We start from the raw sequence: 18,941 nt of genomic DNA on the forward strand, positions 1-18,941 counted from the left end.
TTATTATTTTGTAATAATTGGCTTTTAAGGGTTTAGTACTTTTTATGTTAGAATTGTATTATATTTATATTTTATTACTTTCCAATAATAAACATTAAATTAATATAAAAATGAACATAAAGTTAAACAAAAAACGTTATAAAATTACAAAATAATTAAAACCAAAACCAGCTTGAACAGGGTTATGAGAAACAGTGTGTATAAATTTACCCAGTAGGTGCTAGTTTGAGCCAAATATTGGTTTGTAGTTATTTTTGTTTTTATAATTATTTTCCATAAATAAAATAAATATATATTTGTTTGATCAGTATTTCTTACAATAAAATAGTTGCATGCAAAATAAATGTAGTTTTTGGTCATTAAAATTAATAAAAATCATCAGTTCATCAGGTTATGTCAAAATTAAGACATTAGATTTAAGCTTGTTACAGGCCAATATCAGCATTTTAATACAAACATTAAATGTGTTTTAAACTAGCTACTCATGCTAGGTTAATTTTATATTAAATAATAGTTTATCTAATAAATCTAATGGTTTTCACACGAAAAACATTTTGTGTCCCTTTGGTTTATTCAAGTAATTGCACCCTTTATTTGGAAAGTGAAAATTATTGTTCCATACTTAACAGTTAACTTCCTGTCTCACTTCACACATTATAATACACGTGTTCATGCAATGACAGGAACATTTCTTTGCACCGAAACTAGGAGTCACGTGTGCAGTATTTTGCCCACTGAGCCATAGCCACACTTCCTGAGGGTAGATAAGACACGCAGATGAAAGTACCTCTTTATATGGTGCATAGGAGTGATCGTTTATGCACGTTTATGTTATGTCAAATCAAGCACAGCTCTTGTGAACTACTAACTTTGTCCTTCTATTACAGTTATGGCTCAGCTGCCAACAGCAAAACCATCAAGAACTCCAGATTAGTCAGTCAAAAGGATGATGTGCACGTGTGCATCATGTGCCTCAGAGCAATCATGAACTATCAGGTACAGGATGAACAGACCTGATTGATCACAAAAACCTCAGGGACATTTGACTTGATTGCACATAGAAAGGAAGTAGCAAATAAAAACTGTTCTGTCAGTAGTATTATGAAGTTTCATCGAACATGACAAGTAACCTGTTATTTTCCAGAATGTTTTATACATCGGTGTCTGTCCAGTTAACAAACAGCAGCACAAAATCTCAATTGAATCACCATTGCATTATGGTAAATATTTTTTTTATATACTTATACCACATTGCTTTTTCCTTTCTCACCCCTAGTATGGCTTCAACCTCGTCATGTCTCACGCGCATGCAGTCAACGAGATCGCCCTAAGTTTGAACAATAAGAACCCAAGGTAAGAATCACGGTTCTGTATAACAGTGTTAAAGGTCCACCCAAAAATGAAAATTCTGTCATTTACTCACCCTCATGTCTTTCCAAACCTGTGTGCATTTCTTTTATAGTATTTTCGGACCAAAATATACTATGGAAGTCAATGGTTTGTTTACCAAAATTCTCCAAAATACCTTCTTTTGTGTTTCACATAACAAAGAACCAAACAGTTTTTGAACCCACTGACTTTCATAGTATTTTTTGTTCTTAATATGGAAGTCAATGGGACCCAAAACTGTTTGGTTACCAGCATTCTTCAAAATATCTTCTTTTGTGTTCCACAGAAGAAATAAAGGTTTAGAATGACATGAGGGGAAGTAAATAATGACAGAACTGTAATTTTTAGATGTACAATCCCTCTAAGGGCCGTTCACAGAGAACTTGTTTTGTGTAAATAGTCCCTTAGCAGGTAGCTACCTGATGAGCCTGATTAATGCAGTACTTCCAGTGACCTTTAGTTTTGGTGGCGCTGTGAAGTTGGGGATTAGAGTTGTGCTTTTGTTTGGTAAGAATGAATTCTTTCAAGCGGATTAGTGTCAGTCTGACTAAGTGTATTTGTAGTAGAAGCTTAGATCAGTTCAGACTGAACTGATCTAAGTCCACACACACACACACACCTTTTGAATGCATCATTCCTAGAGCTCAATGAATCATACGCCAATGTATCACTCAATCACAGTTTTTAACTGTGCTGTAAAGGCTTTTCTTGGATTGTGTCATTCCAAAACAGCACCAAAAAAATTACCCCACCTACATTTACTGATACTCAGCATCAGACTTTACCCAGTTAGAGGCTCAAGATGAAAGTGTGCTATCACGTTTCTGATTTTGAAAATTGTATAACAATAGACACAAAGCCGCAGTTCTCCCTGAAGGATAGATCTAAGCAGGTGTGGGTGGGTAATGATCTGTCAAGTTGGTAATGTTACCCGTCTTATTGTGTGAGTCCTGCTCTGCCACTCTGGTCCAGTTGAATGCTCACAGAAGCTTTTGTTCTGCCTGTAGAACAAAGGCGCTGGTCCTGGAGCTGCTGGCTGCTGTGTGTTTGGTGCGAGGAGGCCATGAAATCATCCTCTCAGCATTTGATAACTTCAAAGAGGTATATCCTGGGACTTTTACACCTGCATGTGTATTACAAAAACCATGGATGCTATATTTGTTTTTGTTATGTTTTTGCTTCAGTTTGTGCACATATAAAGCCAATTAGCTGGCCATTTTCTCTCTTCCCACATGCATTTGTGGGAAAACACCACATCTTAAGCCAGTCGTTTCATCAAACCAACGTCCCTGATAAGGATCAGTGTTTTGGGGGGGAGTGAATTGCCTGCAGACTCAACCTTTCACTCAACCTCTCAGTTTTGTTTGCCTAGTCATTTAAATACCGGAAACGGGCCAATTATCCTGTAACTGTCCAACTCTATCCTGAGAAACTAGGAGAGCTAATCAACACAGCAGTCACAACAATGCTGTGAGAAAGACTGACATAAAATACTGCCTGTAGATTGGCAGAACTAGTCTTCAAAGAGTCTGTGGTTGACCTAACTTTGAATTTAGACTAATAAAATAAATATCCCACATGTAAATCAGCAAAGCATTATGAACAAGAAGCTGATTGAAGTATTTGAAATAAGTTTCCATAGTGAAATGTGAGGGCCTAACGTATTTCCTTTTGTTATTTCAATCTCCTTTTTTTCCCATAAAGTCTACAATAAAGTCTGAATTTCTCCTGAATGGACTGTGATCTGAATTCTCCATCAGTCTCAGCTTCACTAAACCCCATAACCTCATACTCTGCTGTTTCTAGAACTAGAAGACTCAGTAATTTCTTCTATGTTATGTTTGTTTTTCTCAAAGTTTGGTTATTTGTGAGGATATAAGAGCTATAACTATCACACTTTATATTTGAACACTTGACAAATCTGTTCATACTTGACTCAAAATATGTGCAGGTATGTAAGGAGAAGCACCGCTTTGAGAAGCTGATGGAGTATTTCCGTTGTGAAGATGGGAACATCGACTTCATGGTAGGTGCATGAAAGAATTCCAGTATTTTGTATGAGACCAATGTGGATGTGCTTGACTGTGTGGTTTGTGTCTCAGGTGGCTTGTATGCAGTTCATCAACATCGTGGTCCATTCGGTGGAGGACATGAACTTCCGTGTACATCTGCAGTACGAGTTCACTAAGCTGGGGCTTGATGACTTCCTGGAGGTATCCAGTCAATGTTCAAACTAATCTAAAATCATTCAGTGTTTAAATAGCCAAGTTAAGTAAATAGTCAAGTTTGTTGTGTAGATGTCTTTTTTTATTTTTAATACTATTGAATAATTCAGTCACACCACATGATAAAACATTAAGAAATCCCCTGTGTTTCCTTCCAGAAATCCAAGCACACCGAGAGTGATAAGCTGTCAGTGCAGATCCAGGCTTACCTGGACAATGTGTTTGATGTTGGAGGTCTGTTGGAGGACGCTGAAACAAAGAATGTGGCCCTGGAGAAAGTGGAGGAGCTGGAAGAGCATTTGTCACATGTAAGAACCATTAGATACTCTTTTCTTTCATTATTGCTGTTATTATTATACCTCATACACTCAGCATACATCAGCTAAAATGTGAAAAGCTTCATTGCTTAAAAATGATGCAGAGCGGATTATGTTATAATAAATAAATATTTAAATAAATACATTTTATTTTATTTATTATTATATTTAATATTGAATATTTAAAAAATAAACAAAAAATTATTTGTGACAGGTCTACAAGTGCTTTGGAAATTCATAAGCACCACTATTTTTTATTTTAATTTTTTACATTTGTAATAACTTGCATAAATTTGTACATTTACATTCAAAATTTCAGATTAGTACAATTTCTTTATGTTTTTTATAGAAGTATCTTTTGTTCACTAAGGCTATAATATATTTTAAAATGTGATTTATTTATGTGGTGGCAAAGCTGAATTTTCAACAGCCATGAATATTTTTTGTAGAAGTTCAAAAGAACAGCATTTATTTAAAATGGAAATCTTTTGTAACATTATAAATGTCTTTACTGTTACTTTTGATTAATTTCATGTGTCCTTGCTGAATAAAATTTTCTTTACTGACACCAAACCTTTAAACGGTAATGTGTATATTATGATGTCATTATTGACCAATTTTTTAAGAGTATTATGTTATAAATGTTTGCTTATATCACCACACTCAGATTTTGATTGAATGTATTCATAGTTACTCCTTATTATGTCAGATCTGTAAATATCAAGGAGAGTTTATTGTACCACAGATCTGCCATGTTGTCACTTTCAATATCTTAATGACTTCAATCTTATCAGAGTTCAGGGAAAACAGGGTTATTCCCTAGTAATCACCCACAACATAAAGCTGGAGCTTAATGAAAGCTTAATGATTCACTTTTGGTGCAGAGAGATCTTAGAATATCATTTATAATCTGACTTGCAGACTGATTGGGCTTATAAGTGTTTAGTTCAACAGATAAGGTTTGTAAATCGGAGTATGCAGTATGCAGGCAGTGTGAAAACAAACCTCGGATTGTTCCTCTGATTTTGACTCAGTAGTGGGCCTTTCTGCTGGGCTGAGTTATGCTCATGGCAAAGGTCTTGAAATGACCAGAGAATCACACAAAAATTCTGCTCTTGCTGGGGGGGGAGGACAGAATTCCCCAAATATTCCACTGTGTTTGTACAGTAATCTTCACTGTATCAAAAGTGAAAGTGATGCTGCCTCATCTGCTGTGTGCTGGAAATATTGTTATTGATTCATAAGAGAGTGAGAGAGACAGAATGAAGATTAGAAGGGTATGGAAGAGATGTTTATAGGATTAATGCTCTGAACCGCCTCGCCATCTTCTCTCATTTTTGTTTCAACACCTCTCACGCTGTCATGTTTTCTCTCGTGCTCTCTTTGTTTTTGTTCTAGGTGACAGAGAAGCTTTTAGATGTTGAGAATGAGACCATGACGAAGGTAGCAGACCTGGAGAAACAGCTGTTACACAAAGACAAGGAACTGACAGCCATAAAGGTAAGCCTCACTCTCAGTCATTTATATCACCTTCACTCGTGAGCTTGACATACAAATACCTCCTATAATGATTTGTTTGTGTAATATGAATAAGTAATAGGAATGATGACAGTGTGTTCAGTGAAAAAATTGTCATTAATCCTTTGTGGTTTTTGCATAGTCTGGTTACTAGGTGTCTAAATGTCTAATAACAGTAAGATACCATGTTTTTTGGACAAATATGTCATGTTTTTTTGGATATCCACTATGGTATTCTTTGAAGTACCTTCATAGAAATTACCATTAAATAATTATGCTAATCATTCAGTACACTGGACTTTTGTTTTCACAGACTGTGATGGTATTAATACTGCGAATCTAGCAAAGTGTTGATATTTTAATTAAAAAAAAAATCTTAGAAACACTATTGTGGATTGTTTCTTTTGCTATTTGGGTGACTAATGCTATTTTGATAACTAATGCTTCTGACACCCACAGAAATGGGAAAAGAGTCCATAGTATATATCAAAATAGAGGATCACATACAGTATCATCTGAATTTCTTTTGAAATTTGGCTGTGAGTTACTGGTTGTAGAAAGCTGTTGTCATTCATAACCAAACTGTGCAACAGGACTGAAAACCACTGTACCATCTATCAACCATAGTATTTTCAGGGAATTTACATGTGTTGTGTGGCCTTATAAGATGATAGACTGAGTACCTTTGTACCATAATATCCTTGACTGGTCATTCTCATGGTTATGCAGGAGACGTATGAGTCCACCAGCTCACAGGTGCACACACTGCGGCGAATGATCCAGGAGAAGGATGCTGCCTTCCAGAGGCACAACAACATCAAGAAGCAATTGCTGGAGCTGGAGCAGCAGGGCACCATCCGTTTACGCAAGCAGCCTGATGGGGATATTGCTATTGAGGCTCTAGGTGGAGGAGGACTTGTTGGTGGAGCAGTGACTGGAGCATCTCTGGGAGACCTGGGCTTACTTACTGCAAGCATGAGTGGGAGTGGCGGTCTGGGTGTCACTTCACCTGCTGCTACTGAATCTGTTGCTCCACCTCCACCTCCACCGCCACCACCACCTCCACCTGCCCCACCACTCCCTTCAGAAGGTACTGAGTCTGAGAATAGCATGGAAAATCAGTTGTGTATGTGAATCTTGTGCGGTGTGTTATCAGTTACTGTTGCTGGAGTCATTGCTTGACCAGGAGATCTGAGATTCTCAGAACTCATTTGATTTGAAATCATTTGATTTCAAGAGCGGACAAGGAAACGTTTAGATTTGGCACCAGTGCAAACCTACTGTCAATGGAAAACAGATATGTAAGGGTTCCCTTGAAGCTCAAGATTATGGAGACTTTTTTAGAGTTATCGTAGTGTATAATAATCAGAAAAACAAGGCTCAGCTGTGAACACTTAGTTCCCTCTGAGTTACAGAGCTTAGCAGGAAAAGGAAAAGCTAAGGGTGTTTCCTTTAGCTAAGGAGCAGTTTCTGCTGAGGAAGCAGCTGGACTGGGACTAACTAAATATCTATTAAACCCTTGTGACTGTTTGGGAACAGATTTAAGAGTAAAGCTGAAAATGTATGCATACTAATGTATTACATCTCTCTTATCTTATATAGTCGAGTGTGTTCCTATTCCTCCTCCACCTCCTCCACCTCTGCCTGGACCATCACCATCAGTCATCCTTAGTGTCGGCTTATCAGGTAATACAAAATTAAAAATAATAATAGGAAACAGTACTATCTTAGCTCTGATTTGTTGCGAACATAAGATTAAAGCTAGTCACAGTGACAAATCACTCAGGATCTTGTCATACGCAATTATGTTAGTAAATGTAATGTTTATTCTTCTATTGTAGCCATACGCATCAAGAAACCCATAAAAACCAAGTTCCGCCTTCCTGTCTTCAACTGGACTGCACTGAAACCCAACCAGATCAATGGCACCGTCTTCAACGAGATTGATGATGAGCGTGTGCTTGAGGTGAAATTGAGTATGACTCCGATTCGCACATTATTTTGAGTGTGAGTTCCATGAAACTATCCACCCATGCCATGTGCTCTCGATTGGTCGTGTAGGAGTTGAATCTGGAGAAGTTTGAGGAGCTGTTCAAGACGAAAGCCCAGGGTCCTGTGGTGGATCTGTTGTGCTCAAAGAGCAAGGTTCCCCACAAGGCTGTCAACAAAGTGCAGCTGCTTGATGCCAATCGCTCAAAGAACTTGGCCATCACTCTGCGCAAGGCCAACAAGACCTCGGAGGAGATTTGCAAAGCCATTCAAACGTACGCACATATACAAGTGTCTTAATCTTCTCAAAAATCTCCTCTGAGATTAATATGATGCAATTTCCATGTTGCAGGTTTGATCTGAAAGCCCTGCCGGTGGATTTTGTGGAATGCCTGATGCGGTTTCTGCCCACAGAGGCTGAGAGTAAACTACTGCGTCAGTACGAGCGTGAGAGGAGACCTCTGGACCAACTCGCTGAGGAAGACCGTTTCATGCTCCTCTTCAGCAAGATTGAGCGGCTCACTCAGAGAATGAGCATCATCACGTTTGTGGGCAACTTCAATGATAATGTCAACATGCTGACCCCGGTGAGCAACTATGATGAACAAATGGGAAGTTGGGAAATTTTGTGGGTTTTTAAAATAGATTTTTGGTGAAGAATGACCATCCACAGTGATTTTTTTTGTTGTTGTTGCAAAGATATTTGTGAAAATTGTATGACCAACATCCTTGTTGTTCCTGGAACAACATTCCTATTCACATTTTGGGGTTAAATTAAGGCATAGACTTGTCAACCTATCATTTCCCTCTGATTTTAGGGGTTGTTAGGCTTGGGGTTAAGTATAGGGTTTGTTTGTTTGATGGGAATTTTATTCATGGAACAAGAAAAGATGTTGATCTAGGAACACGTTCTTGGCAATATCACAGTCACCCTGATCAAATCATGATTTGACTTCTGTTCATTTAAATCCACAGCAACTCAACGCCATCATCGCCGCATCAGCGTCAGTGAAGTCTTCTCCAAAGCTAAAGAAGATTCTTGAAGTAAATGTCTACTTGTTTCGCGTATTATAAAGTTTCAAAATCATCTGAAATTTGTCTCCAGTTATGCTTAACTATCCATTTTTGTCTCCACATAGATCATTCTGGCCCTGGGCAACTACATGAACAGTAGTAAAAGAGGCTCGGTGTATGGTTTCAAACTTCAGAGTCTGGATCTGGTGAGCTTGGGTGTAGAAATGACTTCAGCGATGTTTTAGTTGAATAACAGTGCTGTTCTCACCCATGCTGATGTTGTTCTCTCACAGCTGCTAGATACTAAGTCTACTGACAGGAAGATGACACTGCTTCACTACATTGCTCTGGTCGTCAAAGAGAAGTATCCTGAACTGACTACCTTCTACAATGAACTGCACTTTGTGGATAAGGCTGCAGCAGGTCTGTGTCCTCCAGGGTTGGAATTTGAATTGAACTAACCATGTCCCATGGGATGTTGAATTGTAATTTAAAATTAGAAATACAAGAAAGCAAAAATACAAAAAATGTAAACTACACTTACTGAAATTATATAAATTTCTTTGGATTTGACTCGAATTGCTTTAATTTGAAATCTTCCATTACAGTCTCTCTGGAGAACGTGTTGCTGGATGTTAAGGAGCTGGGTAAGGGCATGGATCTGGTCAGGAGAGAGTGCAGTCTGCACGACCACGCTGTACTCAAGGGCTTCCTCCAGACCAGCGATACACAGCTGGACAAACTACAGAAAGACTCCAAGACTGCTGAGGTGTCCTTTCTCTCTTTTACAAAACACTTTCTGAATACAAAACAAGATTATCTGAATCTCAAATTGAATCCATTTACAGGAGGCCTTCAACAATGTGGTGCTTTACTTAGGGGAGAGTCCTAAGACCACGCCGCCCTCTGTGTTCTTCCCAGTGTTTGTACGGTTCATCAAAGCCTACAAGGTACTGCAATATATTAAATGATTCACTCAATGGTTCTAGGCACTGCAGTAAAGAATCATGAATCTTCATATTATGACAAGAAGAAAACATTTGTGGCTCTGTATATGCATCAGATCAGGTAAAGACTTTTATTTTCTAAACCTCAGGGGGAAAGGTGAACCCAACCCAACCTACTTTCACGTAATTGAGGACAGGAAGGAGCCGTTCACATGATCTGTTGTCTGGCATGTTTAGTAAACATGCTGCGGTGAAAGATCTGGCCTGCTAACCAATAGTTTGTAGGTTCAAACCCTGAATGGACACACAGTTACTATGTGTGTTTATATCTTTGGCCATCCTTGTTTTAATGTCTTCCCTGTTGGAGCATCAGCATCAGAGCACTGGGGTGGAGTAGCAGACGTTAGTAGAGGGTGAATAACAGGAAGGGGCAGCTGGGCTGAGATTTAAGGGCAGCTGCTGTGTTTAGACTGGCCTTTGCCTTCACAGCCTTTAACCCGGACACACACGCATACTCACACCTCTTCCTCACATTGTTCTGCTGGTGAATTTATGAGTCTACACGAGGAACCGAAAAAGCTCCAAGATCTCTGTGCGTTCGTGTGCGTCCATATTCATATCCCTTCTCAGAGGTTGCTGGGATTGTTTAGATGTGAGGTCGTAGCCTGTGTTTTGTGCAGTGTCAGGACCCGGATCACACTCGCCTCACTGTCGGAACTGTGTTGTTGTTTTCTGCAGGAGGCTGTGGAGGAAAACGAACAGAAGAAGAAGCAAGAGGAAGCCATGAGAGAAAAACTACTAGCACAGGAGGCCAAACAGCATGACCCCAAGGTGAAATCTTAAGAGCTGAGAGAAATATAACTTTTTTCCTTTAAATATCAAACTAGAAGTTAGTTTTCTTTTCAGATGCAGTGTTTTTAAATCAAAAATTGCAATTATACTCATGAATACATGTATCTTGTTTTCTCACTGCAGGTCCAGGCTCAAAAGAAGCGACAGCAGCAGCAGGAAATGATCGCAGAGCTCCGGCGCGCGCAGGCCAAGGACCACCGGCCTGTATATGAGGGCAAAGATGGCACCATCGAAGACATTATCACAGGTGGGCCAGGCAAGACTAAAATACCCATCAGCCAGGGGGCCACAATCACTGTGGTGGTCCACAGCTCTCCACATCAGCAATGTACTCTCTGTTACGTTAAACAGCGGCGCTTACAGCCCAATCACCACACTTTACAAGTGCATATCAGTTAAAACCAATGGTTCAGAATTTGAATCAACTCTCAGGGATATTCAGAGTTAATAAGATTGCATACTAAGTGCCTCTCTTTCTAAAATATGTAAATAAATTGTACAGGATGCCCTTAAGAGAGATTGCAGAAACTGTCCAGGAAATGTCCTTAAATCATAATCAAAAATTGCAATTATACTCATGAATACATGTATCTTGTTTTCTCACTGCAGGTCCAGGCTCAAAAGAAGCGACAGCAGCAGCAGGAAATGATCGCAGAGCTCCGGCGCAGACAGGCCAAGGACCACCGGCCTGTATATGAGGGCAAAGATGGCACCATCGAAGACATTATCACAGGTGGGCCAGGCAAGACTAAAATACCCATCAGCCAGGGGGCCACAATCACTGTGGTGGTCCACAGCTCTCCACATCAGCAGTGTACTCTCTGTTTTGTTAAACAGCACTTGCATACTAAGTGCCTCTCTTTCTAAAATATGTAAATAAATTGTACAGGATGCCCTTAAGAGAGATTGCAGAAACTGTCCAGGAAATGTCCTTAAATAATTTTTTTGATAACAAAAGATCATAATCTATGATTCACATAATGCTCTCAGTTAAAGGTATATATATTTATTATTTATATTTATTTATTTAAATTATTAACCACTGAATCATTTTTTTTTTCTCATTCCTTTAAGATTTTCTTATGCTGCAATACCAAAAAGCCAAAAATGTATCTTTAAATGTAGTCCAGAGGTTGTGCACATGTAGGGAAATTTTCACTATTTTAACATTTCATAAACAATGTCCCAGCCTTATGAACCCATATATATCACTGACAGAATGCACAATATTCACTTTTCTTCTCTCCTGTTACCCCAGTCACAAAGTAATTTAATCAGTATTTAATCTTTATTAATGCTTTTAAAGAGTTTCAGTATAACCGACATTTTACTTGAACATGTTTATGTTTAACATATACTTTAATGGTTTATTCTTAAAGTTTACCCATGTATCTTGTGCTCAGGTTTATCATTAGTTAATTAACAGAGCAGTTTTTCCATAAAAAAAACTAATTCCTCCATCTGAGATATACACTAGTGTTCAAAAGTTTGGGATCTGTAAGATTTTATTCATGTTTTTGAAAGAAGTCTCATAAAGGTTGCATTGATTTGCATAAAAAATACAGTAAAAACAGTGATATTGTGAAATATTATTGTAATTTAAAATATGTGTTTTCTGTTTTATATTTTGAAATAAAATGTATTCCTGTGATGGAATTTAAGCAGCCATTACTTCAGTCTGCACTGTCACATGATCCTTAAGAAATTATTCTAATATGCATTCTATGTGCTGCTTAATATTTTTGTGAATAGAAAAATTCAGAAGAACAGCATTTGTTTGAAATCTAAATATTTTGTAAAAGTTGAAATACCTTAACTCTCACTTTTGATTAATTTTATGCATCCTTGCTGAATAGAAGTATTAATTTCCTAAAAAAAACACAAAACAAAACGAAATGAACCCTAATATTTGAATGATAGTGTACCCAGTGTAGAAGATTTTATAGCTATGGCTGTTAAATAGGATTGAAAACATCCTTGAAAAAAATCCAGGAAGTGGTAAGGGTTTCTGTTTTAGGAACACATGCTCCTTCTTAACCTCAGATATAACGTTCTGTCTCTGACCTCCCTCAGTGCTGAAGAGTGTGCCCTTCACAGCCCGCACGGCCAAACGGGGCTCTCGCTTCTTCTGCGATACCAACCTCTTCGATGAGTCCATCTGCTAGCCCCCCAAACCCCCCCCAAAACAAATGCCCCTAATGCCGCAGGTTGTCCCGTTCTCTTACCAGTTGCAAAGTGCATGCATACAACCACTCGCATGACCCATTCTGTCACTCTGGTTACCCAGCATCCTCTACTAACCTAAGCACAATGGAATAGTGGGAAACACAAGCTGTGGCTGTTCACAGATCTGAAACAGGGACCGGCCAAATCTTTCTCAAGGGAATTATGACAAATGGACTGAAAAGTATTAAAATATCTGTATGAAATATAATATAATATAATAATATTTTTTGTACTGTAAAACTGTTGCCTGACTGATGTTTACATAAATGCTTATTTGATTTAATATTAATTTACATTCAGGTTGTTAAAATAATTTTTGTTTTTCTATTTGTCATATTGTCCAGAGAGATTTGGTCTGTGTAACAGTCCTCATTATGTTTCACTTGGTTTGTCACCTGCTAACTCTCATGTTCTCTCCAATAACTCTTTGTTATACCTTTCCAGCAGAACAGGGGATTAATCTGGGTAAATTTGAGCACAGAATAATTGAAGGGTAAGAAAGGCATCATGGAGCTTCATGGCGCTTTGCTCCTGTCTGCCTTTTTACCGCCAGCTCAGTTGCTTTAGCGGTGCAACATTTTGAACATTGCTACAATGCTGAAGCTTATGTGGCCAAATGAAGTCTTGTACTGAATATTGCTTCTTTGCATTGTTAAATATATATTTTATGAAACTTGTAATTGTGTAAAAAAAATAAAAAATAATTAGCTATATAGTTTTACCACATTAGCTATATAGTTTTTTCTTTTTTATTTCACAATTTGGAATATATATGTTTCTCACAATTTTGAGAAAAAAAATTAGAATTTTGTATAAACTTTCAATTTTGAGAAAAAATATGAGAAATCGAATATTTACATATTTGACGTTTTACCCTCAGAATTCTAAGTTTGCATCTCGCAATTCCGTTTTTTTTTTTTTTTACTAAGAATCAAAAATAAAAAAGGTAATTGTGACTTTTTATCTCACAATTGCAAGTTTATATACGTCACAATTGTATCTCTGTCTGAATTCTGACTTTTTTCTCAAATGGGCTTCCATATTTGTATTTATATAAACTACAATATTTTTTAGTTTTATATAACCTTATAAATATCAAATATTATTACAAACGAATTATTGGATAGTACAAAACCTTATATTATTTTACTAGTATAATTTCTGTTAGCTTTTCTTCAGTAGCCTATTTTCTTAGGTCTTTTGGAAAGGATCCAGGAATGAAATCTCTATTTTCTTGTCATCACTGTTGCATGTCCGCTGTTTTGTCCGCTGTATCTTTGCACTGTGCTGTTTGTCTAACATGTTTATGTCTGTCACATGCATGCAAATCTGTGTTCTGTTCAGCAAGATCTACATGTAATGGTTACTGTATGTAGTGGTATAGTGTTTCATTATATATGGAAATGTTATAGTATCTTTTAAGACCTCACTGAACACTGAATCTATCTATCAGTTCAGACATATTTGTGTTGAATGGTCTTACAAAATTCTGTCATTATTTACTCACTCTCACTTTTTTTTCTTTCTGTTGAACATAAGATAATTTGAAGAATGTGTGTAACCAAACAGTTTCTGGTCCCCATTGACTTCCATTGTATTTTTTCTATACTATGGAAGTCTGTGGCTACCATCAACTGTTTGGTAACCTACATTTATCAAAATGTCTTCTCAAGAGAACAACAGAAAAAAAAATAAACTCGTACAGGTTTGGAACAACATGAGGGTGAATACATGATGACAAAAATTTCCTTTTGGGTGAACTATCCCTTTAATGTTTTTGTGGAAACCGTGATACATTATTCCTTTTTGGAGCTTGACAGCTGCCAGTCACTGTTGCTTTCATTGTAAGGACAAGAACAATATCAACATTATGCTAAATATCTCCTTTCCCAGATAAAAACATGAATGACATGAGGCTGGGTAAATGATAGAATTTTCCTTTATGGGTGAACTAGAAAGTAAGAGCAACAGAATTCTGCATTCCTTCAACCTTTTCAAAGACAGCAGCAATATTAGCAGCCAGCTCAAGTGCTGAGAATGACCCCTGCAACCCTGAGTGTTCCCTGATCTAACTCTAACTCTCTCCCTTCCCCACTCACAGATCTCCGAAGCCAGCCCTTCCTGCGAGCTGATGCGGTGATCCGGAATGGGTGGAAGCGGCCCTAAAGACCCCCCACTCACTCACCCCCCCCGCTTTCTTCTGAAATGGCATCTTCCTGCAATTCACAGTGACTGAGGGAAGTGGAGGACCAAACCAGTGTCTTTGGTTTTAAAGGGGTGGGGAAGTTGTTATTTATTTATGGAAATCCTTTTTGGATTCTGCACTGGAGGCTCTTTCAATAAAGCCATAAAAGCACAGACATTAAGGGCTGCCTCATGAACGCTCGCGCACGCAAATCTGAGGAGTCTGTAAAAGCTTGCGTTGGCACAGGAAAAATGCTTGTGGTTGACACACAGACAGCGGTAACACTAGCCTGCTGACCATGAAGAGACTTCCAACGGGATTTCACGCCCATTAACGTGGATTTCCTTTTATTGTGCAATGTAAGCATGACTTTCTGTCTGAGGTCACTGACTTTAAGGCCAGAGCCCGTTTTGTACAGCTCTTTATTAACTATGAACTCAAATGATTTGTTAATCCTATTCAACTACCTGGAATGGACTAGTCTGTCTCCAGTATTTTAAACCAGACTAGTACTATGGTTACAAAGAAGTGCCTTTCTCTTCAGTATTATTTCTTATAGCCAAAATTGATGTATCTAAGTTTATACTTGTGTTAATCATTATGTTGTAACATTTCTAATGCTTAATGTAAATATATACAGATATCCAAAAATGCATTGCAACTTTAACAAAAGAGCCTGAAAAAGTGCTCTATTTGACCGACAATGTGCCTTGTTTTGACGGTGCCTTCTTCACCCAGCTTTCTAAATGTCTAATGCACATGCATCAGAACAGTGTACATAACGTTATGCCATGCAGTGAAACTTCTCAGAGAATAACGCTCTGATCCGTTCTTTACCCCACAAATGTATTATGTATATAAATGCATTTTACTCCGTTTTAAAAGAATATCCAATGGGAAGCACTCCAGGATTGTAAAGATAACAATCATTTGGGTGTGCAGTTTGTACTTGTTCACTCTAAACCAATTGCCCATGTTAGTAAAATGAAGGACAGTCCTCATGGTTTGTAAGAATTAATTCATTTGGTTTAAACCAACAGTTATGTTTTATAAGATGGATTTTATTATATAATATGGCCCTAATCGAATAATTATTCTCTTTGCACTATCATTGAAAAAGAGCCGATTATCCAAATAGTGACTCGATATGAAATAGAGCTTTATTTTAGCAATAAATAACGCGAGGCCGCGCTTTACTGTGAATAACGTTAGTTCTCAACGGTCAGCCGGTTATATTCACAATTCACTACGGCCTCAAGCGCTTATTGCTTTTACAAAACGAAGTGTTGTAGACATAATGACAGAACTTATTATTACGTGATGAACAATACATTAAGTGGAGTCTTTCCGCGAGAAGAGAGAAAATGACCCCGACAAAGACTGCTAATGCAACAGGTGTTCTCAACGGGTGCTTCGCGTCATAGCTGTTGGAACGCTGTTCTGACCTATCAAGATGCCAGGACCGGAAGTGTCCGTTTTATTTGAAAAGGGACATATTACCATATGATTCGAGCTCAAGAGAAGTGAACACATGTAAATTAAACACTAACAATTTGTGTATGTTCTTGGGAGTTATTCCTTAGACTGAACTTTTTTATATATATTGTCGGACATAAACTAAATCAAGCCATTTGGGAGGAAACGCAAAGCACAAGATGAATGTACCAAAGTTTTAAAGTTATTTGGTTTAAATTGACCAATGAATGCAGCAGTTAACTGGATATTCTTTTGAAGTGGCAAATAAAAATATTTGAGACTCGACTTTGCCTTTATGACGATTTCATCAATAAATTTTTTCCCACAGTGTACTGCAGAGTGAATACATGTGAAGTGGGACAACTTTTGGATTTATTTATTTTTCATTTTACACAGTACATTGTAGATTTTTAGCTATGGTAATTTTTTGTGACGAGTTAAAACATCTGGGGATCATATTTTAAATTGATGCCAGTGACAAAAAATCAGAAAGAGTGCCATTTTACCTATATTCACCCTGATCACATCTAGTACTAGGACAACAGTAATTGTTTTAGATCCATAAGTAATGCATTCTGTATTAGCAGCCTAATATTTTTACTTTTATTAAATCTGAGACATGAACCTTACAAAATCTATCGACCAACATTTCTTGTCCTTCATTCCTGGAGAATCTGACCTTTGACTTATGGACTCTTGTTGGGAAAACTGTTTCTAAACTTACCACTTGTACCCATTACCAAGCTACAGCAGAGCACCAATTCAGAAACCACTTCTATTTTTGTTCTGTACATTTTTATTTTTAATATATGTGTTATTGTCTATGGTTCATGAAGTTCTCCAGCTGGAAACAAAAGAAACAAACATCACGCTGTCTCTCCAAAAGAAGGGCTGAGCCACCATGCATTTCTACTATAAAAGGCAGTTTAATTATTTGGTATATATAAAAAAAAAATGAACCAACAAACTACAGAAACAGTTGCAGGGTTGTGACAGTAAAAGGCCACGAGGGCCGCGCTAAATTACATTTGATCGTAAACAGAGCAGACACTTTACGTTAAGTCCAGATGCTCGAATGAATACTGTTAACATGTATCTGTGGAGCTGACGCTAGTCTTTTTGCGCTGTTGGATCCATGCATTAGCCTATGGTGCACGGGTTACCTCCATTAGAAGCAGTGGACGCTCGGCCGCAAGCAGGGATGGACGAGTCTCTCTACAGGTCAGGCAGATGAGAATGACGGGAAGAGTAGCAGCAAGGCAGTGAGTTATTACTGGATCCACACGAACCTCATAGGAATGCACTTACACTGAGCATAAAGTCCATAAGACACAGAACTAGTGAACAAAAAGTGACATACAGCTCCCACTGAAGTGGTATGGAACAGTTCTGTTGAAGCCACAACGACCGAGCAGACGTTTCTCCAGGCTGGTTCCGGCGTACTGGAAGACATGGCGTCAGATGAGGCCCGCATCCTTTGGACGTACCGCTTACATACACGCCAAGGCCACTGATACCCTGGAAAGAGTTCTGGAATGTCCTTACATTTACCATCTGATTGGATTCACTCACTCATTCGTTCATTCAATCTACATAGTGCCACACTTTGTATCTTTTCATTCATTAAAAAACCCAAAGCTAAAACAAAGACAGTTATATACTGCTATTCATACGGGTGTCTGCTTGTATTCCTGGGTATATTTGTCAAGACACTGTTAATTATATATGTAAAATATATATAAAATCAATCTGTGCAAGGAGTATGACAATCATCGAAAGCGTTGTTCTCTGAGATAACAGTATAGAAATAAAAGCGATGCTGACTCGTCCACGTCTCGCAACACTCACACACTTATATTGGATCTCAGCCATCTGAAATCACACACGGGCCAAGTCAGCATCAGTATCATTCAGTTGGCCGTGCCCCGCTCCCTTATATTTCATTAGCAACACTAAAAGAAACATTGATCTCTATACAATTCATACAAAAATAAACTTAAAACCAAAACAAAAAAACAAAGATTCCCTATATTGTTTCCCATATTGTTGGCATCTTGAGGAGCAGAGGTAGTGGCTAAATGGAGGGGAAGGGTGAGAAATTAGGTATGCAAACTTCTGAGAAAAATTAAAAAAAGGGAAAGGAAAGAAAAAAAATATATGTATAGAAAATGCTTTCTTTTGTTGACCAGAAGGATTTCTCAAAGAATAAAATATAATACTGCGATCACATACAAAAGTGTCCTTCATTTTTAGCTTTTTTTTTTTTTTACAGTGTTCCTGCTCTTGTTGCTTTTCCTCTGATGTGTAAAGGCATAACGGTCTGCGTGAGGGTGGGTGTCCGGCCGTGACTCTATGCCAGCGGGTCTCCCATATCGTCGTCTCCTGCAGACAGCAGCTCTTTCTTCTCGTCTGTGCTGGCCAGAGAGTTACGGCTGTTATGGGCGCCCATGTAGAGAGTGGCATACACGGGGTTGGTGAAGTTTGTGGGCTGCAAGAGAGACAGATGCAGATAAGCTGATAATTATTTTTATGGCCCATTTATGGATTTACGGATTAATGGCCTATATTAAAATTCTATACTATTTTAACTACATATACTCAAAATAATCAACTAAAACTATGTGAATTTATGCAATACCAACATTCTAATATACAGTATGAAAAATGAATATTCAAGACAAACTTTTAGATTGCAAAAGTGATCAAATATTAATAATCTCTCCCTCTCAAAATCTATTTGATATATATATATATATATATCTCTCTCTCTCCCTCTCTCTCTCTCTCTCACATCTTCTTCTTC

At 37.9% G+C, this 18,941-nt stretch overlaps 2 protein-coding genes across 4 annotated transcripts in view; one reads left to right on the forward strand and one right to left on the reverse strand.

Moving 5' to 3' along the window:
- LOC107716159 (formin-like protein 3) overlaps nt 1-16,784 on the forward strand; it is a 47,113-nt gene extending 30,329 nt beyond the window's left edge. Inside the window, exons 7-27 of one of the 3 annotated variants that reach the window (XM_016522518.1) lie at nt 888-996; nt 1,277-1,353; nt 2,397-2,490; nt 3,341-3,415; nt 3,492-3,602; nt 3,773-3,922; nt 5,330-5,431; nt 6,179-6,539; nt 7,052-7,135; nt 7,291-7,415; nt 7,511-7,713; nt 7,791-8,025; nt 8,414-8,482; nt 8,578-8,658; nt 8,746-8,875; nt 9,061-9,221; nt 9,301-9,402; nt 10,138-10,230; nt 10,861-10,984; nt 12,922-12,970; nt 14,579-16,784. In XM_016522518.1, the coding sequence (XP_016378004.1) occupies nt 888-996; nt 1,277-1,353; nt 2,397-2,490; nt 3,341-3,415; nt 3,492-3,602; nt 3,773-3,922; nt 5,330-5,431; nt 6,179-6,539; nt 7,052-7,135; nt 7,291-7,415; nt 7,511-7,713; nt 7,791-8,025; nt 8,414-8,482; nt 8,578-8,658; nt 8,746-8,875; nt 9,061-9,221; nt 9,301-9,402; nt 10,138-10,230; nt 10,861-10,984; nt 12,922-12,970; nt 14,579-14,609 (2,566 nt within the window). In that variant the 3' untranslated portion in view covers nt 14,610-16,784. Of the gene's footprint in view, nt 1-887; nt 997-1,276; nt 1,354-2,396; nt 2,491-3,340; nt 3,416-3,491; nt 3,603-3,772; nt 3,923-5,329; nt 5,432-6,178; nt 6,540-7,051; nt 7,136-7,290; nt 7,416-7,510; nt 7,714-7,790; nt 8,026-8,413; nt 8,483-8,577; nt 8,659-8,745; nt 8,876-9,060; nt 9,222-9,300; nt 9,403-10,137; nt 10,231-10,860; nt 10,985-12,324; nt 12,459-12,921; nt 12,971-14,578 lie in introns of all 3 variants that reach the window. The other 2 variants (XM_016522519.1, XM_016522517.1) reach the window with 2 other exon arrangements.
- A 132-nt stretch (nt 16,785-16,916) lies between these two features.
- Nucleotides 16,917-18,941, reverse strand: part of lrp1ab (low density lipoprotein receptor-related protein 1Ab) — a 126,047-nt gene continuing 124,022 nt past the window's right edge. Inside the window, exon 90 of the mRNA XM_016522513.1 lies at nt 16,917-18,626. Coding sequence (XP_016377999.1) covers nt 18,489-18,626 — 138 coding nt within the window. The 3' untranslated portion in view covers nt 16,917-18,488. The remainder of the gene's footprint in view (nt 18,627-18,941) is intronic.

The sequence above is a fragment of the Sinocyclocheilus rhinocerous genome, unplaced genomic scaffold, assembly GCF_001515625.1.
Source record: "Sinocyclocheilus rhinocerous isolate Xijiao unplaced genomic scaffold, SAMN03320098_v1.1 scaffold148, whole genome shotgun sequence".
Lineage (NCBI taxonomy): Eukaryota > Metazoa > Chordata > Actinopteri > Cypriniformes > Cyprinidae > Sinocyclocheilus > Sinocyclocheilus rhinocerous.